Source organism: Callionymus lyra, chromosome 2 (assembly GCF_982586985.1).
Source record: "Callionymus lyra chromosome 2, fCalLyr1.hap1.1, whole genome shotgun sequence".
Classification (NCBI taxonomy): domain Eukaryota; kingdom Metazoa; phylum Chordata; class Actinopteri; order Syngnathiformes; family Callionymidae; genus Callionymus; species Callionymus lyra.
The window spans coordinates 5,917,337-5,944,462 of record NC_141819.1 but is presented as its reverse complement, the minus strand read 5'-3'; the positions used below and the strand labels follow the sequence as shown (position 1 = coordinate 5,944,462).

The 27,126-nt window shown below is 39.9% G+C and overlaps 2 protein-coding genes and 1 long non-coding RNA gene across 3 annotated transcripts in view; all 3 read right to left on the bottom strand.

Annotated features, from left to right (window-relative positions):
• LOC148085164 (protein NLRC3-like) overlaps positions 1-2,671 on the bottom strand; it is a 145,721-nt gene extending 143,050 nt beyond the window's left edge. The window contains exons 1-2 of the mRNA XM_087783295.1: positions 2,484-2,671; positions 571-2,365 (exon numbers count right to left, since the gene is read on the bottom strand). Coding sequence (XP_087639421.1) covers positions 571-2,365; positions 2,484-2,649 — 1,961 coding nt within the window. The 5' untranslated portion in view covers positions 2,650-2,671. The remainder of the gene's footprint in view (positions 1-570; positions 2,366-2,483) is intronic.
• Positions 1-27,126, bottom strand: part of LOC148085161 (NLR family CARD domain-containing protein 3-like) — a gene marked incomplete at its 5' end in the record, with an annotated part of 350,040 nt that overhangs the window by 265,324 nt on the left and 57,590 nt on the right. The gene's annotated exons all lie outside the window — the stretch shown is intronic.
• Positions 3,376-27,126, bottom strand: part of LOC148085163 (uncharacterized) — a 38,897-nt gene continuing 15,146 nt past the window's right edge. The window contains exons 2-3 of the long non-coding RNA XR_015710484.1: positions 5,043-5,177; positions 3,376-3,504 (exon numbers count right to left, since the gene is read on the bottom strand). This is a non-coding gene — a long non-coding RNA (uncharacterized LOC148085163). The remainder of the gene's footprint in view (positions 3,505-5,042; positions 5,178-27,126) is intronic.

Here is a 27,126-nt window from a genome sequence, read left to right as displayed (position 1 = left end):
TTTTATAGAACACATTTCCTGAGAAAAAGACAAGAGTTGACCTTTTGTATGAAACAGTAAAGTTAAATAAAGCTGCATTTTTATTGATGTAACCTTCGTGGTTTTGTTTCATTCAAGAAACTTCATGTGAATTTAAGATGAAGATTTTGTAGAAATCAGGCTCAGAGCTGCTGTGAAGGTCACACATGCTAACTTAAGTTTATTTACTATAAATAAATGTTGCGTACACATTCATTTGTGTATACGCAGTATAATTAATGAGGCCACATGTTTTAAATATGTTCTTTTGATTATTATTCATTTTCATTTAAAGTTGACGCTCGTTTATCATTACAATGATTTATTAAGATGATATTTTTATAAACTACGTAACATCTTTACTTTTCAATTCTCTATTTGACAAGACTGAACTAGTTACATCATAAAATCACATATTGTATGAATATTTGAGGAAGGTTTGTCTAAATTAGGATCAGTTTGTTAAACACGATGACAAACACAACAATCATCAAAGAGTAAATCAAACATTCATGTTTAGTTCATATCATCAGAAATGTTTGAACAACTTACAGAACTTTGTTTGCAGCTTGAACCACCGGCAGAAGCCTCTCAAGAGCCTCGTCTGAAGCAATTCTTGAGTATTTCTTCAGGTCAAACTCGTCCAGATGTTCCTCTGAGGACAGTAAGATGAAGGCCAGGGTTGACCATTGAGAAGAAGACATTTGAGTGAAGAAAGGTCCTGATCTCATCTTCTGTTGGACCTCCTCCACCAGAGAAGTGTCCTTCATTTCATTCAGACAGTGGAACAGGTTGATGATTCTCTCTGGAGACACATCCTCACTTATCTTCTTCTTGATGAGCTCTGCTGTGTTGTGATTGGTCCAGGAGCTACTTCCTGTCTGTGTCAACAAACCTGGAAGGAGACTCTGGCTGGTCTGCAGAGAAAGACCCAGAAGGAAGCGCAGGAACAAGTCCAGATGTCCATTTGGACTTTTCAGAGTTTCATCTATTGCTGTCTGGTAGAACCTTTCTGTTTGACTTTTGTCGATTTCTGTCAGTTTAAATGTTAGTTTTGATTCCATCAGGTTGACTCCAGAGTTGATGAAGGTCTGGTGGACGTGAAGAGCAGCCAGAAACTCCTGAACACTCAGGTGGATGAAGCAGAACACCTTGTCCTGGTACAGTCCTATCTCCTCTCTGAAGATCTGAGTGAACACTCCTGAGTAAACTGAAGCTGCTGAGATGTTTATGTCACACTCTGTGAGGTCTGACTTATAGAAGATCAAGTTTCCTCTCTGCAGATGCTCAAAAGCCAGTTTTCCCAGAGACTCCATCATCTTCTTGCTCTCAGGATCCCAAACTGTGTCAGTCCCAGATCCTCCGTCGAACTTCAGCTTCTTGACTTTGATCTGAACCACCAGGAAGTAGATGTACATCTCAGTCAGGGTGTTGGGCAGCTGTCCTGTCTCTGTGCTCTTCAACATGTCCAGAACTGTGGCAGTGATCCAGCCGAAGACCGGGATGTGACACATGATGTAGATGCTTCGTGACCTCCTGATGTGAGACATGATGCTGCTGGTCTGCTCCTCATCTCTGAACCTCTTCCTGAAGTACTCCTCCTTCTGGAGGTCATTGAACCCTCTGACCTCTGTCACCATGTCCACACACTCAGGAGGGATCTGATTGGCTGCTGCAGGTCGTGTGGTGATCCAGAGACGAGCTGAGGGAAGAAGATCCCCCCTTATGAGGTTTGTCAGCAGGACGTCTACTGAGGTGGACTCTGTAGCTTCTATCAGGCGCCGACTGTTGAGGAAGTCCAGAGGGAGTCGACACTCGTCCAGACCATCAAAGATGAACAGAACCTGGAGTCCTTCAAAGCTGCTGAGTCTGGATTCTCTGGTTTCAGGAAAGAAACGATGAACAAGTTCCATCAAACTCAACTTCTTCTCTTTCAGCAGGTTCAGCTCTCTGAAGGTGAAAGGAAACATGAAGTGGAAGTTCTGGTGGGCTTTGTCTTCAGCCCAGTCCAGAGTGACCTTCTGTGTCAGGAGGGTCTTCCCAATGCCAGCCACGCCCTTCGTCAGCAGTGTTCTGATTGGTCGTTCTCTGTCAGGTGAGGTTTTAAAGAGGTCTTCTTGTCTGATGGTGGTTTCTGGTCTGGTCTGGTTCATGGTGGCTGCTTCGATCTGTCGGACCTCGTGCTCCTGGTTGACCTGGTCTGTGCCCCCCTCAGTGATGTAGAGCTCAGTGAAGATCTCATTCAGAGGAGCAGAGTTTCCTGCTTTAGCGACCCCCTCAGACACACTGTGGAACTTCTTCTGCAGGCTCCCCTTCAGTCGTCCTCCACACTCTGAAGCAAGACTTCCTGGATGAAGACATAAGTCACACGAGTCAGAAGATTGTAGAAGGTGAAAATGGAGTAAAATCTTCAGATCTGATGCAAGTGTTCTTCATCTTCATCATGTTTGTTCACATGTTCTTACTGCTCCACAGACGCTCGGCCAGATCCTCCTCCTCCATGTCCTTCAGGAGATGAACTGTGATCTTCAGGAATTCTTCTCTGATGCTTCTCCACTTCTCATCTTCCTCCTCAGCCTGTGGAGTCTCTGGACTCACAAACCTCCAGACTCTCTTCAGCTCCTTCTGCATATAGTTGTAGAAGTTTCTCTCCAGTGACTGGAACAGAATCACAGAGAAGAAAGTCAGAGTGATAGTGGATCATCTCAAGAACCACAAAGACCAGAAGCTTTAACTTGGATTCAGCTGAAGGATGATGAACAGAAGGAACCTCTAGGATGAGGACCTCCTCTAGTTTATGAACATACCAGCCGTTTGATTTCCAGTTGTGAGGGATGTTGCTGACCAATGAGAAGCTCTGAGTTCTGATGGTCCACTCTGAGAAGAAGAGATGAAATCAGATTGTAAATAAACTCTTGTCGTGTTGAAGGTTCTGATCATAAGTAAACTAGAAGGTTCCTTTTAAAATTCAAACATACATCTCCATTAGAACTTAAATCTTGTCAAGCCAAACTGTTTATTTTAAATATTTTAATATAAAAATGATTCTTCTTGGTCTTATTCTTCAAAGACTCATATCAGTCCAGAATATTCTGGTTCCTCCTGCTGGATCCTGATGAAAACACAACTCTGATCAACTCTCATCTGTTTCTATCCTGGTATTCACCAGCTGAACCACTAGATGTCCTCACACTGCTGCACATGTCCACCTCTGCACTACAACTGTGAAAGCAACGTTTGAGGTTTTTAATTGTGTCTTTATCTCCCCCTGCTGGTGGTGTGAGTGAAGTGAAGTTCTCTGGTTTAATGTGTCAGTTTGAACCTGGTAGACTCACACTTGTTCACTCTCACCTCACACCTGGAGACTCTTTACTTTTTCTGAAATTGATCCATCTCCCCATTGAACGATCACTCTTCAGAGACACACAGCTGGGTTCTGGTCCAGATCTTGGTCCAGGTCCAGCAGGTTCTTGCTGCTGCTTTGATCTTGAACACAGATGATGGAATCCTTATTGAAGTGTATAAAATATTTAAAGATAGAAAATTTCACCCCTTTTAGATTTGTTTCAGGAGTCCCTCAATTATCTTGATAAACACTACGATAATTACTCTTTCATTAAAACCTGGTAAAAGCATCTACTAGTTGCGGATCCTATAGACCAATTTCCCTTCTTAGTAATGATGTGAAAATTCTTTGTAAAATCTTTAGAACCACACTTGACTGGCATCATTGATCCTGATCACAACAGATTTGTGAAGTGAAGGCAAGGCTTTCACAAAATTTGGAGAGTTTTAAATATTATTTATGGAACATCTAGTAAATCTGATGATGCAATGGTGTCTTTGGACGCTGAACAAGCTTTTGACAGAATCCAGTGGAGTTATCTATTAACTGTACTTGAAAGATTTGGAATAAAAGGTAACTTTTTAAAATGGATAAAAATTCTCTATTCAAATCCCCAGGCAGAAATTTTAACTAATAGTTCAGTATCTGCTTCTTTAAACATATGTCATGGTACATGACAGGGCTGCCCTCTGACCCCACTCTTATTCACCCTCGCCATTGAACCATAGACTATGGCAATTCATAAAATAAATGATATTGTGGGGGTCAGGATGGGGGACGTAGAACATAACATAGCTCTATACACAGACGATGTTATCTTCTTCGGATGTGACCTAAAATACACAAATTTTGCTTAAATTGACTGACAACTTTGGAGTTTTTTCTGGCTTCAAGATAAATAACAATAGATTTGTCATAGTGTTTATGGCAGAGAGGGAAATAATTACTCCTCCTTTTGTCACCCCTTCTTGGTTTCAAAATGTGGATTTGTCTATCTAGGTGTAGATATTTCAGACTCAATTGAAGAAATAGCTCCTAAAAAGGATGATCCCCTTTGTGAATCTGTAATAAAGACATAAAGACACTTAACAAGCCTCAACAACATTCTGCTCTGTAAGTTAATAATAAAGTAGTCTAACAAATCGTAACAATTCTAAGGTAGTACATACTTCAGAATAAACTAGGGAGGAAGCCTATTTTGTAATGTTAATTTTTCATTAAAATTATGCCTCTCGTTGTTGGCTAATGGCAAAATATATAAATAATGCCTCAACACTGAACAAGAACAATTAAGTAAATAGCAAAGTTAAACAACAACAAAACACAATAAAAACAGGTAACAACATAAATATAACTTACTTGTACTTTCACACACAGGATTTTTAGATGTTTACAAATATATTTAGTTTTGTATATTGAAATTATATATTTACAATTATAAATGTTTTGTAAATAAAAATATTAATTTTGCATTTGTGGATGTCACAACACACTGTGTATATGCAGATCACTCTCTGATTACAAATTAGTTACAAATATTAGTGAGACAAAAATAGCTCCACTTTTAAAGGGTTTTTAATTGTGTCTTTATCTCCCCCTGCTGGTGATGTGAGTGAAGTGAAGTTCTCTGGTTTAATGTGTGTATGAACCTGGTAGACTCACACTTGTTCACTCTCACCTCACACCTGGAGACTCTTCACTTCCTCTGAAGTTGATCGGTCTCCCCATTGAAGCATCACTCTTCAGAGACACACAGCAGGGTTCTGGTCCAGATCTTGGTCCAGGTCCAGCAGGTTCTTGCTGCTGCTTTGATCTTGAACACAGAAGTAGAATGAGTGAGAATGAAGACATGGAGGACAATCTTGGAGGTCCTTGTCTCACCTCTGAGTGCTGGTCTGTTCATCGTGCTCCTCACACTGAGGGTATTTAAAGGAGTCTCTGTCCTCACCATGAGTCTCAGCAGGTTCTTCACCTTCACACAAACATACTCATGAGATCCTTGTAAACATCAAAAGTTGTTCTCGCCTCATAGAGTAAAAACTATAATCAATAGTTTCATGATGATGATGATGATGATGATGATGATGATGATCCAGATAATGAAGATGAAGATGATGATGATGATGATGATGGTGAAGATGATGATGATGATGAAGATGATGATGATGATGATGATGATCCAGATAATGAAGATGATGATGATGATAATGAAGACGATGATGATGATGAAGATGATGATGATGATGATGATGATCCAGATAATGAAGATGATGATGATGATAATGAAGACGATGATGATGATGATGATGATGATGATGATGATGATGATGATGATGATGATGATGATGATGATGATGATGATGATGATGGTCTGATGGTCTGATTGTCTCTGAGCTTCATTAGAATTTGTGGCTCACCTGCTCAACACATGCACTTATTCTTACTATGTTTTTAAAATGAAAGTGTTTTCTTTGCATGTAGTTATTATGTGATGGTGTATTTATACAAGTGTGTTTTTAAGGATATAGCTCCGATCACGTGATCACATGAAGGAAACCGGCTTTAGCTGCTTTCATTCTGCAGCTTCACTTTGATATAACTGACTGACGTGATGTTGTTTCACAAGAACGTCTGTGACTCTTGTAGAGAAGACTTGAAGGATCCCACTGTGTTTGTTATGTTATAAAAACAATCTTATAATTCCTAATCGTTTTTTCCTATTTGTGTGAAATGCCTGGAAAACAACTCAATATACATCATGTTGTCTTAATAAATAAAGATCATTAATCAAGTGAATGAACAACATATTTTTAAGCTAGAAAATAATTTATTATCCACTCTTTATTATCCAGACATGTGTTTATTTTTTATCATATTGATATTAATGTGTCTCTGATAAACATGGATCTGAGCAGTAAATATGTACATAGAACACCTTCAAACCTGTCAGGAAGTCAAGTTTCACGTCATTATTATTCTCGATACAATGGAATTTGCTGCGCTCACATATTGAATAACAGTGACATCAATACACTGAACTCAATGGACAATGAATCAATATTTCTACCCTAAAAATACATGAACCTTTGTTCACTTATACGTCAAAACCTGCTGAACATGAAAGTAAAGTCAGATCTTTGTCAACTATTACGGTTTATTCTTTATAATAAAATATAATAAAATACATTGTGCACAAACAAGCAAATAGAACGTCATAAGTCAGTACTACAATTATTTAAACAACCGTAATTTAATCATTTTGCAAGAAAACAAAAGAATAAACGGGAAATGATAACAGATCAGCAGAAAATAAATATTTCATATTTCCACCGCTTTTCTTCCAACAGTGTCTCACACGAGACTCTGGTCTCATCGAGTCTTCACATCTACAACAGAAGTGTCTCTGATATGGTGATAGTAAAGTATCTTTTCTCTCAATAGATTCCAGATAAATAGTATTTTTGAGAATCTCTCAGTGATAGTGTCGTAGACATCTCTCTCACTACCGTAACGCCTTCACAAAAGCGCAAGTTGTTTTTTTTAAAGTTGCGGCTGGATCGCGGCTCATTTGACCGCAGTAAGAGAGCAGAGCTCTGATTGGCTGCTGTGCACGTCATATAAATGGTTATTGTACCGAATGATTCTATTTTCTTATTTCATATTGTATTATGTCACGGCTCGACCGGTAGCTTGTGACCGACTATAAGGTACTTCTGGTCTATATTAACAATACACACTCACATGATCACACTCACAGTCACTACAACAGCACAGACACACAATAATAGTATATTATTTACTGATAAAGAATATTTATAGACAAGTTAGACACAGTGGTTGAAAAAGACTTGATTCTTATCCACTGCCTCATCAGGAAGTTAAACAAATATGCACGCGCACAAAAACACCCACACCCTATACACGCACGAACACAAACAAACCCACACATGCGCACAAACACACTCAATCCCCCTCCGCGCACAAACACGCACGCACACACACACATTCACATGTCACGTGTTTGAATATGGTTTCACTTTCAACTTTGTTCACATTTTCTGCGTCATCATTTGTAGATTGAGCTGCAGTTGTTTAAAAACATCAACATGGATCGTCTCGTTGTGATTCATTTCATTTCATCAACTGCTGACTTGTGTGAGAGTCAGAGAGTCACTGACCTGTCTGCAGCTTTCTTCTCTTCTGTGGTCTCAGGTCCATGTTGGAGCAGAATTCAGCTTCTTCTGACCAGAACTGATGGAACAAGACACTGATCAACTCCTTCTGACGCTGGTATCAAAGATCAGGACTGAAATAAAAGTGCGTCATGAACTCGCTGTACTTCTTCTTTCTTCTCCTGGTCTGACGATACGTGACTTTGACACCAACTGAAGAACCGCCTACATGTGACGAAGCCGCTGATTGGCTGAAACTGTTTTACTGATATTAACGCACAACTGTACGATGCAATCAGACCCGGCGGCATGGGCGGGCATTGGGGGTCCGTGCTCGCCCCCAGGGTCAGCCGAGCCCGCCCTGGCAGGAAGGTCGTTTTTTTTACATAAGAGTGTCAACCCTCTGCTCTATCGAACGAAGCCAAAGCGCTGTTACGCCTATTACAGGTGATTTAAATGTACAATGTTGTAGCTCAACTCTGTAGTTACTGTCATGTGAGAAAACACAACAACGCTAACAATCCGGGATTCAAAATATGTTCGTTTATTATCTTCTTCGATCTCTCAACACACATCCATCAATGTCAAGAGAACAGCGCACTCAAGTGGTCATTAGGTTCCACTACAGTTATTGTTATCGTTTGACATTAATGGTTAAAGTTGCTTATAGAGTCAGTCATTTGTTTTGGTTTTTACTATGAACATCCGTAATACCCTGACAAGAAAAAGTAACAAGGAGAGCAGGAAGCAGCGCCATCCATGTCTACTGAAAACACACTGAAGTCAACCTGAACCCTGGAGTGAACCTTCAAACTGAGAGTAGCTGCAGCTAAAGCCTTCACTTGAACTCACCACCTGCCTTGGACTTGGGCTCCGTTCAGTGTTTTTATTGTACCTTTTAAAAACAAGGCTCTGGTCATTTGGTGCCCTTTAAAAATATATATATTTTTCAGCAACTGGGCTTCATCAAGTATCAAACACATCACACCTGACATGATTTTGTTCAATGAGATTAAAACGTATTTGATTGTTCAATCCAGTGTTCAGGTTGACTTCAGTGCTTATGTTTTTAGTAGAAGTGAAGCTGTTGTGCTTTAGTTTAATAAATGGACACAGAACTAAACTTTGTTGTTGGTTGTAAGTTGTTTTTTTAACTTTGGGATCAACCGTCACTTTTTAGTTTTTTAATTATTTCTCTGTACTGTGCGAGTCGATCCAGAGCCATTGTTCAGCCTGAAGCCAATACGTTTTTAGGTTGAAAAGTTTGTCCCCCTGAAAAAAATGTAATGCCCCCCCTTAAATGTTTTTCTGCAGCCGGGTCTGGATGCAATACAAACATTCGAGTTACGAAATAATTCGCTTTTCAGATAAATCTTTTTTAGAATATTCCCCTTTCTATAACTCATTCTACCTGTATGTAGTTCGGATCATAAACACCTCAGTAATTATTTAGTTTTCATTAAATACAAAAAAAATGTCTCGTTCAATAAAGTGGGCACATACACATTAAATAATTAATTTAAATCATGAAAAAAAATCGAAATAAAAAGTAAATAATTACTGAGGTGTTTATGATCCGAACTACAGACAGGTAGAATGAGTTAAAGAAAGGGGGAAAATTCTTACATTTTTGTTATTTGAAAAGTGAATTATTTCCGAAATCGAATGTTTGTATTGCGTTCAAGGGCGGACTGGGACGGTGAAGAGGCCCGGGAGTCACAAACAGACCGGCCCACTTTATGACTGCCATCACGTGAGCCCGCAGTCCGCGAACGATCGTCACGTCAGCCCACATTAAAAAAAAACCTTGCGCGTCTATTGCTAAGCTTACGGTAAAGACGCTGCACGCCACCTGATACATGAGACCACTTGAAAACTGCAATAAAGTAACAGTAATAATGTTTTATGTGGTTTTTATTCAACCTGATGCAATCCTGCTCTACTGTCTTTGGAGTAAACGATTATAAGATTTATTTATATTTATAATTGTATTTATTTATTTATTTTAACCAACAACAATTGTGTTAATACGGATATAGCGGAAAATGTATCTAAACTCTGTTTTTTGACGTGGATTTGAAAGTCATATCATTATATAATATGTAAAAAAAACTACACATTTATTTTAAATATAATAGAATTATACTCTTAAAAGCTTAGTATAAAATTCCACTGGATTATGCTTCACGATGATCTTGACTACTGTCCTGGTAAATTTGGAGTCATTTTAATGCAGAAATTTGAAATAAATGATCATTAAATATAGTCATATGTTAATGACGACATTTTAAAATTCCACTGGATTATGATTCATGAGAACCTTGACTACTATCATGGTGAATTTGTGTGGGAGGCTATCAAGCCTGTACATAAAAAGTATTTTACGTTGTTTTGTACCTAAATCATATAGTAAACATTTACCTGAACCCTAAAGTAGAATGCAGTTAAGTAAGTACAGTAGCGTGGTGAGTTTAAAGAACATCATGGTTTTACTCAGGTCATTGATACAATGAGTACACCACTAGATGGCAACACAATTTCAACACTAAGCACATGTTAGTTATCAATAGATGGAAAAACAAAGCTAACTATGTAGTACATGAAAACTAAACCCACAACAGTTATGAAAATGAGAACTAAAGTGAAAACTGAAAAATAATATTTGAGAAAAAAAAAGGGTGAAAACTTGATATTTGCAGAAGTCTGTTTAACAAAAATATTACTTAAATCACAAAATACAATATGTCATGAGCTGAGAGTACATTCAGAAATGCAATTAAAACATCCGAAGCCTTAGTTAAAACCAAAGAGATAAATATTTTAATTGATAATTAAAGCAACGTAAATAGACATAATTTTACCTTAATTAGAAGTTATTTCAAACAATTAAACTTAAAAACTTCCCATGATCAATAGTGTCATAGTCAGTGTGTTGCTGCCTCAGCTTGACTCTGTCGCTCAAACCTCTTCTGCTGACGAGCTTCATGACGTCTATGACGCTCCAACACTTCTGGCCTCCTGCAGACTTGCTGTCTATGAAGAGACATGTGAGGTCCAGGAGAAGGTCCTTAATGGCTTTTTTAGACGACCATAGGAAGTATGACTCGGCACAATTTGGGTGAATATCACTCTGCTGATCGACTCTAAGGTGAATGTGTGTTAAGTTGGTCATGCCTGTGATGAAGGAGCCGCTATCCCTAGGATTAGTATAAGCCATGCAAAGAAACAAAGAGTGCTCCTGTGTCCTTATCGTACGATAGCATATCCTGTTTGAACCATCTTTGCTGAAAAATGCCCTCAGACTACATGGTTGTCTGACTTTTGCTGTGAGTGAAAATGAAGGAAGAGTTCTAATGTTTCTGGCTTTGGTTTGATGGAATAATCAACTTCTGCATGAAGACCTTCCTTGTCTTGACCATCTTCATCAACAGCAGCATCTTCTACAGGCTACAAAAGATTAGTATTGTTAGTTATATTAGTGAATCACTAACACAGCACTGTTAAAAAAAAGGCAGTTTTTGGTGTTAGTTATTTTCATCAGCCTTACCATAACAATAATGGAGCTTGTACAGAGATCCTCTCTGTCCACAGCTGGATCATCTTCAAGCTAGAAAAAAAGGGAGATATTAGTATTGATAATTATGCTAGTTGACCAATACAAGCACATCATCATCATCAGTAGTGTATTAAAAATAAATAGTTTAATATTAGTTAAATATGTACATGAGATTATGTAAGGTTCTTAAGCATTATTATGTCAGACACGTACACAAAACTAATCATATTTCTCCCATACAACCCGAACCATCCGATGATGATCCCATGAAGGATGGTTCATGTATAAACGCATACATAACTACATTTATGATGCTTCTCTTCACTTGCTGAAGTAGCTATAAATGCACTCAAGATGCTGAATTACCATTTCCATTTCATTTGTCCAAGTTTTTGTGCCATTAACCAGATAATACCCTGACAATTAAATTTTTGCATAGGCAGGTTGATAAAAACAGGAAACATCCAGTCGGTGAGTGTCTAGATACAACGTTATCCAAAGCTTAACTATGTTTGCTCATTTTCCGAATATAACTTACCATCATGAGGTCGTTGGCCGCCTGAGTGAGCTCTGTCCCGTCTGTCATCTCAGAGTCAACACCACCAATTTTGCCAGAGTCACATGACTATACACACTGGAGAAAAACCTGTCATCTGTTCTCAGTGTGGAAAGTGTTTTACACGTAATTGTAACCTAAAAAGTCACATGATAATTCACACTGAGTAAACCTTGAATGATTGTTTTATTGTTTTTTCATGTGTGTGATTTTGAAATGTTCTTATTTAGTCACTATGAAGATCTTCCTCTCTCTTTGCGCTTGATGGATCTACTGACTCCTTTAAGAAACATCTTAAGAAGTTTCTATTTGTTCAGGCTTTTCCTTGAATTTCTCGAACTCCTGTGTTGTTCTCAGTATTATCTTGATCTTTAAAGTATGTACTTTTTTGAGTATTGTTTTGATTGTTTAAGCGCTTTGTGACCCTGGTCTCGAAAAGCGCTATATAAATAAATATTACTTACTTACTTACTTACTTAAGATAATACAGATTTAGTTGAACACTGCTTTTAATTTCAGTGTTGGAAACGTCTTTCTACATTAAGTTTAATGAGTTTAAATACTTTACACTATGCAAAAGAGAGAAATGCTCTGGTCTTCATAGAAAATATATGTCAAGATGAAGAGAGGAAGATAGAGGTGTGAATAAAGTATGGTTACGAGGGGTTAAGTGAAAAGGAAATAATTAATGTACAAATATTTTAATCAAAATAAGTTCTGTTCAGAGAGTATGTAATACAAACAGGAAACAGAGGTTGGGGGGGGGGGGGGGGGACATCCGTGAGCCATGAGCTCTGTATCTTCACATTCAACCCAACTTGTAATCTTTTTGTTAATAAATCAACTTAACTTGAGAGAAGTGGTTTGACTTTCATTTCCTCAACCTCATCAAACGTTCTGCTCAGGTTGGACCAGGAAAGACTGGATCTCAACAACTGTGTCAACAACTTCTATAAATGGCTCAAAGATTCAAGGATCTGTAAAGTGTTCTGTATGAATCACACATTTTAAAGTTATGGAGGATCAGTAAATAAAGAGGTTTTGACTCAATCTACTGAAAAGACTTTGATAGAAAAATGATGCATATTATGATAACTTCAACTCCTCACTGAGACAAACTGTTGTCCTCCGCCTCAAAGCCACCCCCATCATGCCGGTCCCGAAGAAGTCGTCCCACTCCAGCTACAACGACTACCGTCAGATCGCACTCACTCCCATCCTCATGAAGTGCTTCGAGCGGCTAGTCCTGCAGCACATCAACTCTGAGCTCCCCCCGCCCTGGACCCCTTCCAGTTTGCATATTGGTCTGACCGCTCGACTGATGGTACCATCTCTGCTGCCCTCCACTCAGCCCTCACCCACCTGGAGACTAAAGACTCGTCAGAATGCTGTTCATCGAATACAGCTCAGCATTCAACACCATCATCCCCCAGCAGCTCATCCTCAAACTGGACCGGTTGAGACTCAACACCTCCCTGTGCAACTGGTTGTTGGACTTCCTGACGGGGAGACCACAGACAGTGAGGGTCGGCAGTAACACTGCTGCCGTCAGGCAGAGGACTGCGCAGTCTTCAGGCCAGAACCAGCAGGTTAAAGGTCAGCTTCTTCCACCAGGCTGTCAGGAGACTAAACTCCATCCCTGTCCTACCATCACTCTCACCTCCACTTGCACTACCTGTGCATTAACTTGCTTTTTTGTTGATATTCTGTTTATTAGTTGATTATTTAAGTATTGTTGATTATTTATTTCATTTTGTTGATTATTTATTTTGTTTTTAACGTCCTTTCATTGTTCACTTCATTTCATTTATGCTGAATGTCTTGATACATGTATATATATACAGTATATATATATATATATATTTTTTAAGATATTTGTTTATCAACTTTTTACATAAAACAACCAGTACAGCTCAACAGCGTAAATGGAATGATACACAGAAAATAAAAAAAAATATGAAAGAAGAAAATGTCCATCAGAAGAAGAGAAATAACATTTCTGCCGCTGTAAAAATAAAAGTATACATATATATCCACACACACTCAAACATATACAGTATATTCATAAAGAAAATGAAAATACGTAAAGATACATACTTGTATAATTAACAGAAAAGATAAAAAGAACTAAAACAAAACAAAATAAATAAATAAATAAAAACAAAACAACAAAAAGAAAACATGCCTGGTAAGGTAAGGTAAGGTAAGGTAAGGTAAAACTTTATTGATCCCTCAGGAGGTCTCCTTCGGGAATTTTTCCACATACACACACCCCACCCCACATCCTGTAGATAATAACATTGTCAATCTAAACAAGCATTTAAAATAAACAAGAAATAAAAGGAAAGATGTTCCTGAGGTGACAGTCAACTGTATTGTCAAAAAAATGTTTTTAATCTGAAATATCTTCCTTATTCTCTGACTTGTACAGATTTTTGTAGAAGTCTCTGAACTCATTGTTTATCTTTTTATGATCAGTTGCTATTACAGAAGTTTGAATTTGAGCTGTTTGTTGTGAGGCTGAAATCTGTCGTAACTGATATGCTAATAATTTACTGGCCTTATCACCATGATCGTAATAGTTGAATCTATATATATATAATAGTTCAAATTCAGTTTTTAGGGAAAGGCTCCTTATAGAGGTCAGGTGACGGGGAGGATGCGTAGATCAAGTCCAGCTGACTGATGCGTTTCGTTAATTCTTTAATTTTAGTGTTTTTTAATCTTCTCTCGTAGTTAGTGTATGAGATTATTTCACCTCTAATATAGGCCTTGAGAGTTTCCCATAGCAGTGAAGCTGACACTGCCGGGGTCTTGTTGACACTAAGAAAGAAATTTGTTTTGATATAGATTTAACAAAGTCGTCATTTGACAAAAGACGGTTGATAAACATCATGGAGTGCGGCTGTTATTCATATCTACACAATGTATTGTCATAGTGACCGGAGCATGATCTGAAATAACAATTGCTTCATATGTGGTGGATTTTATCTCAGGCAGAAATCGGTTGTCAACAAGAAAATAATCTATACGTGTGAAAGTGTGGTGGACATTTGAGAAGAATGAATAGGCTTTAGCGGTGGGATTTTGATATCGCCAAGGTTCAATTACTGAAAATTGCTCTTTAAACATTTGGATAGTTTTGGCCGACCGTGAGGGTAAACAACTTCGACTAGAAGAGCGATCGAGTTTTGGGTCTAGCCAGCAATTAAAGTCTCCAAATGTAGGGAGGTGCGAAGATATGTCTGGTAAATTAGAGAATAAGGATTTAAAGAAGCCCTCGTCATCCCAGTTTGGACCATACATTGATGAGCATGACTGGAGTGTGGCACAGTTTCCCAACAACAACAAGATAACGCCCGTTTGGATCCGTGATTGTTCTTGTGCATTCAAAGGGGACTGATTTGTGCCACAGAAGAGTCACTCCCCTGGACTTGCCGTGGAATGAAGATGATAATTCTGACCAATCCAACTGCACTTCAGCTTTCTTTGGTCTGAATTTTTAAGACGAGTCTCTTGTAAATAGACAATTTTTGCTCCTAGATGTTTAAGATGGTGTAGCACCTTACTGCGCTTGATGGGATTTTGGAGGCCTTTGCTATTCCAGCTGCAAAATTTTAACTCACCCATAGTTTCTACTGTCCTGTTAGATGCCATTATGTCTGAAGAAAGTTATGCATAATGCTTGAAAGACAGGAAATAATAAAGATAAATAAGCACACAAAGTGGTGAAGATGCGCACTGATGGCGGACCAGGCATGAATATCAAACACAGAACAAAAACAATCCCGTAAAACAACATAACCCAAAACCCACCCTCCTTGGCAGAAGTGACCCCCAAACGAGACACGCCCAAACCCTAACAAACACACTCTCTTGGCAGCTTTCATACCCTCCACTACAAACTGCTGCTCCTAACTGGATTGTGACAATAACACAAGTAAATATTAGTCTCACACCTCTTGAACAAACAAAACTTGACGCAACAATAAATAAATATACATGTATATATATATTTATGTGAGAATGATAATCTATATAAACAAGATATATTTAACACAAAAACTTTGTAGACAACAACTCACTGAGAACTTCTTGTTGTCAACATTCAAATCAGAATATTTGCTCCCCCACAACGACTTAAGTGTTTGGATCCACCACCTTCTTCAGGTGTTTCTTAACGAAGTCAGATGCAGCTGCTGGTCCTGGAAACGATGCGTTATCACATCAGATGTTGTGATCCTGAGAACCGCCTGAAGAACAAACTTGATGCAAGAGTGCAGAGCTTCACCTCCGTGATGCTGCTCGTCTCCTAGCAACCGCGGGTGGATGGTCCGCGAAGATGAAGAATGGTTTGCCCCGGTAGAGAAGATGAAGAATGGTTTGCCCCGGTAGAGAAGACGAAGAATGGTTTGCCCCGGTAGAGAAGACGAAGAATGGTTTGCCCCGGTAGAGAAGACGAAGAATGGTTTGCCCCGGTAGAGAAAATGAAGAATGGTTTGCCCCGGTACAGAAGATGAAGAATGGTTTGCCCCAGTAGAGAAGACGAAGAATGGTTTGCCCCAGTAGAGAAGATGAAGAATGGTTTGTCCCGGTAGAGAAGATGAAGAATGGTTTGCCCCAGTAGAGAAGACGAAGAATGGTTTGCCCCAGTAGAGAAGATGAAGAATGGTTTGCCCCGGTAGAGAAGATGAAGAATGGTTTGTCCCGGTAGAGAAGATGAAAAATGGTTTGCCCCGGTAGAGAAGACGAAGAATGGTTTGCCCCGGTAGAGAAAAGGAAGAATGGTTTGCCCCGGTAGAGAAGATGAAGAATGGTTTGCCCCGGTAGAGAAGATGAAGAATGGTTTGCCCCGGTAGAGAAGACGAAGAATGGTTTGTCCCGGTAGAGATGATGAAGAATGGTCTGCCCCGGTACAGAAGAAGAAGAATGGTTTGCCCCAGTAGAGAAGATGAAGAATGGTTTGTCCCGGTAGAGAAGACGAAGAATGGTTTGCCCCGGTAGAGAAGATGAAGAATGGTTTGCCCCGGTAGAGAAAATGAAGAATGGTTTGTCCCGGTAGAGAAGACGAAGAATGGTTTGCCCCGGTAGAGAAGACGAAGAATGGTTTGTCCCGGTAGAGAAGACGAAGATTGGTTTGCCCAGGTAGAGAAGATGAAGAATGGTTTGACCCTATAGAGCAGCTGAAGAATGGTTTGTCCCGGTAGAGAAGATGAAGAGTGGTTTGCCCCGGTAGAGAAGATGAAGAGTGGTTTGCCCCGGTAGAGAAGATGAAGAATGGTTTGTCCTGGTAGAGAAGATGAAGAATGGTTTGCCCCGGTAGAGAAGATGAAGAATGGTTTGCCCCGGTAGAGAAGATGAAGAATGGTTTGCCCCGGTATGGGTTGTCCCGGTAGAGAAGATGAAGAATGGTTTGCCCCGGTAGAGAAGAATGGTTTGCCCCGGTAGAGAAGATGAAGAATGGTTTGCCCCGGTAGAGAAGAATGGTTTGTCCCGGTCCATCAGTCCCACCAGTGGGATATTATTCCTCCTCCAGTCGCTTCACCTGCGGTCAGGTGTTCACGGAGGCCTGGAGCTCCGAGGTCGTCGCCATGATCCCTAGCAGCGTGTTGTAGATCCAGGAGGGTCTGCTGGTGTTTTCTTCTCTTTCAGCGGCTCAATGCACTCGCTCACTTCTCGTTGTACTGCTGCGATCTCAGAGCGAACAGTAGCCAGTGAAGAGTTTTGAGGAAGATGTTGCTTCTAGAGAGTCCATCATGGCTGCAAAAGTTGGCTGCTAAGCGGGCGTTCATGTTAGCCTCCGGGGCTTTGCTGCGCCTGCTCTCGACGCTTCTGTTTTCTGACGAGTCCATGACATTGTGGATGAAAAAAAGTTTCAAAAATAAATTCCAAGAATCTGTTGATGTCTTGTCGCTGTTTTCTGTGGTTATAGTTCGCAAAAATATGATATAAAATGAGTCACAATTCCAGGAGCCGCAGACAAACACGCCCCTCGATTCTCATTTCTGTACAGTATGAACATGAACTCCTCAGATGAACTGACCAACTTCTAAACTCTTCTCTGAGGAACATCTCTGCGTCTGGCAGCTGATAAAAACATGTCTAAAGTCCACCATCAACACTGTTGCTGGAGCCATTCTTGCAGGTTCTGTTGTTGTAAAACATATTCTGTCGACGGTAATGGACGACCTATGATGACGAATCTGCTTTTAAGGGGAGTCCCATTTCTAAGTCCTCAGATGAACCTCATTCCTTAGTTTTGAGGATTGATCTTGAGGACTGAGGAAGACTGCTGAGGAGATGAATGTAATTGGACCTAAAGTCAGTTCAGACATAAGGACATTGGTCTGGTGCAGTTCAAGAAAAGCAAGAAAGATCATCACGCTTTTCTGGTAGAGAAATTATAGTCTGTGTTCATCACTAAATCCATATTTTGGAAATTGTGACATTCAGAGGAAAATACCTTTAAATGACTAATGTGAAATAAATACAGTATTAAGTAATACAGTAAGTATTTGATACACCCCTGGTTTTTGAAGTTTTCTCACTTAAAGCATGTAGAGTCAGTCATTTGTATCAAAGTTACTCTTCAACTGTGAGGACAGAATCTAGAACAAAAATGCAGAAAAATCAAAGATGATTTAAAAAAAAATTAATTTCCATTTAATTGCATGACATAAGTATTTGATACATCAGACGAACAGAACTCAATATTTGCTACAGAAACCTTTGTTTACAATAACAGAGATCAGACGTTTTCTGTAGTTCTTCAGCAGGTTTGCACCACTCCTCCATACAGACCTTCTCCAGAGCCTTCAGGTTTCAGGGCTGTCTCTGGGCAACACGGGCTTTCAGCTCTCTCCAAAGATGTTCAATAGGATTCAGGTCTGGAGACTGGCTAGGCCACTCCAGGACCTTGAGATGCTTCCTACGGAGCCACTCCTTCGTCGCCCTGGCTGTGTGTTTGGTGTCGTTGTCATGCACTGCAGGATTTTAATCCATGACGGCGGAGTGTGTTACTGATGGTTTTCTTTGAGACTGTGGTCCCAGCTCTACTCAGGTCACTGACCAGGTCCTGCCATGTAGTTCTGGGCTCATCCCTCACTGTCCTCATGATCCTTGATGCCCCACGAGGAGAGATCTTGCATGGAGCTTCCAGACCGAGGGAGATCGACCGTCGTCTTGAACTTCTTCCATTTTCTGATAATTGCACCAACAGTTGTTCTTCTCACCGAGCTGCTGGTCTATTGTCCTGTAGTCCATCCCAGCCTTGTGCAGGTCTACAGTTGGATCCCTGATGTCCTTGCACAGCTCTCTGGTCTTGGCCATTGTGGAGAGGTTGGAGTGTGTGGACAGGTGTCTTTTCTACAGGTGATGAGTTCAAACAGGTGCAGTTAAAGCAGGTAATGAGTGGAGAACAGCTTCTTAAAGAAGAACTAACAGGTCTGAGCCTAAATTCTTACTGGTTGATGGACCATCAAATACTAATGTCATGCAATACAATGGAAATTAATGATTTAAAAATCATCAACTGTGATTTTCTGCATTTTAGTTTTAGATTCTGTCCTTCAAAGTTGAACCTTTGATACAAATGACAGACTCTACATGCTTTGTAAGAGAGAAAACTTCAAAAATGTATCAAATACTTGTTCTCTCCACTGTAAATGTCTAAATCAATATCCAAACACGTGTATATTATATTTTAAAAAAGCAAACTACCTGAAACTCTTTCACCAGGTTGTCGGTTCGCTTCCAGGTCGGGAGGATGACCTTCATGTGTGGAGTGTGTATGTTCTCCTCGTGTTGTGTGGGTTTACTCCGGACACTCCGGTTTCCTCCCACAGTCCAAAAACATACAGAGGTTGATGGAGAACTTGGGGAAAATAAGTCCGTATGTGTCTTTGTGTTCCCTGAGACAGACTGGCCTCCTGTCCAGGATGTCCCCGCCTCTCGCCCCTAAACTCTGGGATAGACTCTAATCTATTTCTTCATGCTGTATTTCAGTTATTTTCCAGAATGCTTCTTTCCATCATAGTCAAATACACCCCAGGTGTGTCATTATTAGGTAATATAATATGTTTGGATGTAGAGACATTAAGGGGAATACAAGTTAGAAAATATATTAAATACTGTAAAACAGATAAATAAAGAGTATTTCCTAATTCTCTATTCTATGGAATACCATGAGTGACACAATTAGTGAATAATAAAGTGTTTGTAAATAACCACATCCAGGGGAAAAGACTATTAAATGGCTATTGTGAAATAAATACATGCATAAATGTGTATTTCTGGTATTCCATACATCTAAACACGTTCTTTCTGTTTCTCTCATCGCCCCCTACTGTCCAGAGTCACAAACAACATATCTGTCCATCATTGATATCAGACAAACATTTGCTGTTTACATTACATCTTCTGTCTGTTTCTTTTTTAACAAATAAACATGTTTCCTGTCATCATACTTCAATATTTACTTTTCTTTTCAGTCATTTGTTTTACTTTGTTTCTGAGCGATTAGTTAATAATTTTCTCATGTAGTTAATCCTGCCATTAAAGCTCTTTCTTACATTTTGAACTCGTCATATTCTCTATTGTTGATTCTTCTGGGATCCGCTCTGATGCCTTCACTGCTCAGGATGTCTCCCACAAATGTCAGTTCCTTCACTCCAAGCTGTCATTTCTCCTTATTCAGCTTCAAATATGTATTTCTGTTCACTTCAAGAACGTTAACAGTCTCATGTCATGTTCAGCGCTTGTGTCGTCCATTTATTATTATTTCCGTCTCTTTCCAGGGGCTCATAGATGGTGTGTGTTGTCTTGTCAAACACCTCAGATACTGAAACTATGACAAACATCCTTTGAATTTATATTTGCTTTATGAACTGTTGGATTTATAGTTTTATAGTGAGACGAGTGCAACACATGTGTATTTATATTACGTTTATGGAATAAAAGTGTTTCCTGTTTACATACATATAGTCATCATGTGATACTGAAAGTGTGTTTTTCAAGGAGATGCTCAGATCACATGAGGAAAACCTGCTCTTGCTGAGCTTCAATTCAAACCTGTTCAGCTTCTGGTGGATCATTTTAATATGTTATCAAAACAAGCCTATATTTTCTAAATTGTCTAAAATAACTGATGAACACTCGTGAATAAAACTCATCATGTTGTCGTAAATGAACAAGAATCATCAGTGTGTAGAAAGAGAAACATGTGTGTGAATACTTTAATATCCAGACATGTAACAACAAACATTGTTGATGCGTCTCTGATGTGAACTTCTCAGTGTGTACATTTTTAGTGTAAGTACATGAGGCCCCTGATGGTCGTCCTACCAGCTCTCATGCTGTCTTCACTCTTCCTGGACAGGAAGGATTCCCCCCAGTGAGCTGGCATATCGCACACGCCTGCTGGGTCACTTCCTGGCCTGGCTTCTTGGCTGTTACGTGACTGGCTTGGTCAGATCCTGCTTCTACGCCACTGAGAGAGTCGGACGGAAGAAAACTCTCAAGTTCTATCGCTACGATGTCTGGGCTGAATTACAGAACTTGGCTTTCAGGTGAACACAAGTGAAGGAACATTGCTGATGACGTCACAACTACAGTGTCCTGTACACGAGGACCGACATGAAAGTCATTCAATTATCTCAAGATTTAAAGGCTTGAAGTCTTGAGTCTGTGCTCGTTGTGTTCAATCAATCGACCACTGATCATAATCAGCAGATATCTGGGAACTGGGGTTTGTTTCAGATCAAAAGACATGATGACTGGCGGCTCATACTTTACCTCTTCCCACCTGCACAGGCTCTGCACAGGTGCACGGGAACAAACGACAACAAACATGTCTGCTGTGTAAAGGTTTTAAACTGTGTGTGAGAACTATGTGAAGTTCACTTGCTGCTCATGGAAACGTAAAAATACCTCGAGGAGGAAGCATTTTAAAATGATCCTGAAAGAAACTGGCAGCCAATGAAGAGTTTTAAGAATCAGAGAAATGCGAGTTCTTCTACTAGAGCGGCTCAGAATTCTCGCTGAAGAGTTTTGATTTAACTGCAGGCGAGACAGATGCTTCTTAAAATGTTGAACATGTCTGTGGGTTATTTTTCCTCTTCTTCTTTTGCTTCCTTTTTCTTCAGCCTGAAGTCTTTTATAACGTTCTCCACTCAACAACTCTAAGTCTCATGTGTTTGTGCGACTTTTAGAAATCACGTTTCTAAATGCCAGCTGGAAGAGTTGAGTGCAGACGAGGTCGCGTCCCTCCCCAGTACAAGCGTCGTCTCCCGCCTTCGCTTCGTTCCAGAGACGGGTGGAATGAGAGCGATCACTGGGGTCATGGGGGTGAAGGTCAAAACACAGGTACAAATGTGTTTCACCTCTTGTTGATCCTCACTTGCACACATGGATGTGATGTTTATTGTTGGTCTCATCCTTCATGTCCAGTTTCACAGGATCTTCACGACTTACATGCAGTCTTGCTCGCCCTCGTGCGAGAGTCTCCGTCTCTCCTCGGCTCCACAGTTTGGGGAAAGAGCGACATTCACCGAGTTCTGTCCTCCTTCCTGCCATTGAAGGACAACAGAGCCGAACCCTTTTACTTTGTTAAGGTATCTTTGCTACACCTGGAGACATTGACTTAAAACATTATTTAAAGAGATCATTGGTAGATATCCGCTTATTAACTTGTATTTTTGGTATTTAAAAATACATTTTTATTTCTAAATATATCATTTTCATTTGCAAGACTTGTAAATGAGTCTTTGTTATTGCATCTGACATGTGAATGTAATTTCACACACAGAATTTCAAGTTTTACCATTTTCTTTTAAAATTAAAATGATATATATAAAAGTAAAAATGTATTTGTAAATGCCAAAATACAAGTTAGAAATATTAAATCGCTCGTACAACCATTAAATATTTTCAGATCACCCTCTGTGCATGTACACATAATTATGAGACAAAAATAAGCCCATAGTTACTAAGTATATATATATCATCAGTGTTGGGAGTAAAGGTTTGCTGTAACAAAAGCGTCTTTTTACTTCTATTTTTTACGAGATGCTTTTTATATCCATACATGATAGAAAGTTAGAACTCTATGTTATTACTTTAAAAGTGAATGAAGAATGGATACGTGAGTTGAACATCTGCATCTGCCACAAAAATGACCATCAGTGCATTTAATTTCTATTTGTTTTTTTCATTTATTGTTCTTACCTTTTTGTGTGATTTGTTTAATCACAGCATCCAAACTTACACTGACCCGTACACTTGTACAAATGTTTCTCTCTTACAAAAACTTTCCCTGTTAAAAAGTAAAGAAACTGGGTTGTTTTTGAAAGAAGTAACTAGTAATTGTAACTAAGTTACTATTTTAAAGTAAGTCGCCCAACACTATTCATGATGTTACATTTGAGAGAAATTATTAATTTGTTTGTAACGAGGGACAAACATTCTGACTGTTTCCTGTGTGTAAATATAACATGATTATAATCAATATAACATTATTGATTTTAGTGATGTTTGTCTATTAAAACAAGGCGTGTTTAAGATGTTTATACATGACATTTATAACCAAATATTTATGGATTTGAAAATGAGCACAAAAGTGAAAAAAAGCTTCAACATTAGATTATTTTTTAACCTTTAACTCAGTTTGTGTTTTCACCTGAACAAGGCGGTTGTTAGTGGAGGTCACGACCCTCACGAGAAGCTTCAAGAGGTCATAGGTCAAGTGCTTTCATCAGTCGAGGACATGGTTTTCAACGTACGAACTTTTGCCAAAATCTGGGCCGACTCGGAAGAAGGTCTTCGGAAGACTTTTGTGCGAGAGGTGAGTTTACTGATCACAGAAACACAATGAAGTCAGAACTACATTAAATAAACATTAAATGTTCTTTTTATTTTCGTGTTGTGTCGTTGTGTATCTGAAGCGACTCATTTGTGTTGTGGAAACAGGCGACTATCATCCACGGAGCTGCAGTAACAGCCAACATGAAGAACTTTGTTGCGTCGCTGCAGAAAAGCAAGAAAGCTCATCACACTGTTCTGGTAGAGAAGGTAAGAATGACCTTGAAAGTATTTTCTTCATCATAGTTTTCATTTTCTCCGGCTGTTACGCTGCATTTATCTGGAAACTATACAATAAGTCTGTGTTCGTCACTTCATCTTTATTTCTTCCAGCATTTCTCCACAGACGATTGTGTGAAAGAGCAGCTGGACTTCTTCACTGGGTTGTTGTCTGGGACCATCGTTGAGTACAGGAGGAGGTTAGTGTTCATTTTTAACTTTTCTTTCTGCTCAGACAGATTCAGTATCGACGGATGTGAGAGAAGCAGACGTGGACAGAAGAATGTTCTTGTCATTGTGGACAGATGTTGAATTTTAACCTTAAATAATACTCATTATTTTAATAAATGCTTGGTCAAGAATCACTGACGTGTTCTGAGGGGATGTTTGTAGCCTCCATGTTTTCTGGCTTGATTTTCTCATCTTTACTTTACAACCTAAGATCAAATCTTCTTTGTCCTCCAGAATGTACCGTCAAGGTCAAGGTATTCCTCGAGGCTCTGTGGTGTCTAGTCTGCTCCGCTGCCTCTACTATGGTCACATGGAGAACACGCTGTTTCAAGATCTTCCTAAAGACAAAGTGTCCGTTTGTCGTGAAGTTGACAGATGTCAACATATAACATATAATTATAATTAAATTAATGCTAAAAGATGATCAAATATAAAGTAAGAGAATAATAAAGTATACTCTGCTTGATGCTAAGAACTTTTGTTCCTGCACACAATCAACATTCATGCAAACTGATTACTGAGACCAGCTCAACTCAGGTTAGAGTCAAATCACCGGTAGAATAAACATTTGTGTCTGTCTAGCAACCACACCTGAAGATGTGCACAAAAGGACCAACGCAGCCGGTGAGACCCCAGGTTGGAAGTGAAGACCAGAACCAACGCCCATGAGTGTGAGCTCCGCCCGTGAACATTTGAATTATTAGATTAAATGAGACAACAGGCAACTGTTCCAGCGGGACACCGCTTCATTGTCCTGCGCTGATTCGCTAGCTAAACCCAGCACTCAACCAATAGGATTGACCATTGAGCCAGACTCCCGCCTCCAGACTGAACGCTTGCACCCGCCTCTCTCTTCGTCCGACGAGGACGCCGACTCCCGACTGGGGAATACACACCAAAGGGACTCGAGGCATCGACTACACAGGACTGCCCGACGGCGCCAGACGCCCGATAATAGGCGCTGTGTCTCAAGGCCTTTAAACTTCTATTCGGTTAAAAAAGGTTTTTGCTTGTGATTTTCATATCAAAAGTTTTTTAAGAAATAATTTAGGATATTAGAACATAAGTATTCAGGCTTGACGAGGTGAGCACAAAGAGTGTGTTCATTGCGTTGGTGTTGGTAAAGTCCATTGGACTGATAAAAAATAAAAATATCAGGGTGATCTATGAGATGCCCAGACAACAGTAGCCCAAAGGACAGGTAACATAAACACGATCTTATGTGTCCTCTAGGGGAGGTTGATGTATGAATGGAATGAATGAACAGTGGACAGGATTGGTGACAATAATGTTCATAATTTAGGGATTCTTGGAACCATGTCCTGTTGTAAGAATGGGGGATGCCCCGATAACCGACACCGGAGGATATAAAAAAATCAAGTTAAGGGAATGTCCTGACCTGGATGAGTAGACAGACGTACACAAAAGATAAGTTTCATCAAACACATTCCCCTATCCGAAGAAACACACACGGATAAATACATGGGGAAAATCCCCATTTCTTTTTACCTTAATAAAATATTCATGGTCAGAGCTACTCCTGAATGAAGGTTATTTGTGTGTAGGTTGAAGAAGATGGACCTGGAGGACGTTGGAGAAGATGGACTGGGCTTGGGACATGGACGAAGAGGACCAACTGGAATACGAGGAGGAACAGTCGGACCGACTAAGGAGGAACAGTCAGAACAACTGAAGATGACGAGGATGGACTGGACGACTGAGCACGACGAGGGAAAGATGAAAGACTACTTCAGAATGGGGCCCAAATCTTATGTTGCACAATAAAAAAAATCATATTGCAGGCAGACTATTATAGTTTCGGTCATACATATAGCGTGTGCAGGTGCATGATAATGATGTGTTGTTTGTAAGATGATGAATATTTGATAAAAGAGGTAATTGATAAAATGTTGCTGCGGAACAACCACTAATTAAAAAAATTGTGGAGTTGTTAGATTAAAATTGTTATAAACATATATGCCATACTTAAATGAATGCTAAAAGGATAATCAAATATAAAGTAAGACAATAATAAAATATACTCATGCATACTGATTACTGAGTGGAGACCAGCTCAACTCAGGTTAGAGTCAAATCACTGGTAGAATACCACACCTGCCTGGCAACCACACCTGAAGATGTGCACATCCGCATTTTTTAGGGATTCTCTGGACAAACGTTGCGAAACAGTAGAAGTTATCCTGTCTAAAAAATTAGGTCTCTAGACCTGCTGAAGAAGGTGATAGAGCCGGTTCCAACAGCAGAGAGGATGAGCGGGTTTTACTCCCGGTACTTCCTTGTGCCAAAGTAGAATGGTGGATGGAGGCCCATACTGGACCTCAGCTATTTGAACAAGTTTATAGCTACCAACCCATTTCGGATCTTGACAGTAAAGGACTGCTGACAGGTGTAAGTCCAGGGGTTTGGATGACATCTATTGACCTGACCAACGCATCATTTGAAGTTTCGATAGTCAAATACTTGCGTTTCGCTAATACTTGTGTCAATACACTTGACTCCCGTTCGGCTACTCTCTGGCACCCAGGACCTTCACCAAGTGTGTGGAGGCAGCACTGGAACCAATGAGAGCAAGTGGGGTGAGGATCTTGACCTATCTGGATGACTGGTTGATCCTTGCCAAGTCTCCGACTGACAACACAGTTGCTGGAAGCTTGGCGTCATGTGATCACAGCAGGCGCTGTTATGTCCCTCCTGGGGCTCATGGCAGCAGCTCACAAGGTGGTGCGGCTGGGCTTGCTGCATATGAGGGACCTCCAGAGATGGTTTGGTCATCTCAAGCTAGATCCAAAGCAAGACCAGGGTCGGGTTTTGCAGGACATCAAATTTTGGAATTAGGTTGTGTCCTTCATTACACTCAGGTGTTCACAGACGCATCTCTAACAGGATGGGGAGGCATCTCAGGTCAGATCTACGCCAGTGTACATACACATGAACTGGATAGAGTTGAAAGCAATTCACAACATTCTGCTTCACCTCTCTCCCCAACTGTCACAGTCCAATGTCCTAGTGATATCAGACAGCTCCACCGCCGTGAATCGCTCTGATTGCCCCCTACTAGGCGTGGATGCTTTGGCTCACTCGAGTTGGCCGGCCGGCTACTGTTCGCCTTCCCTCCTCTGTGACTCCTCCTCCCCTTGGTTTGGAGAGCAAA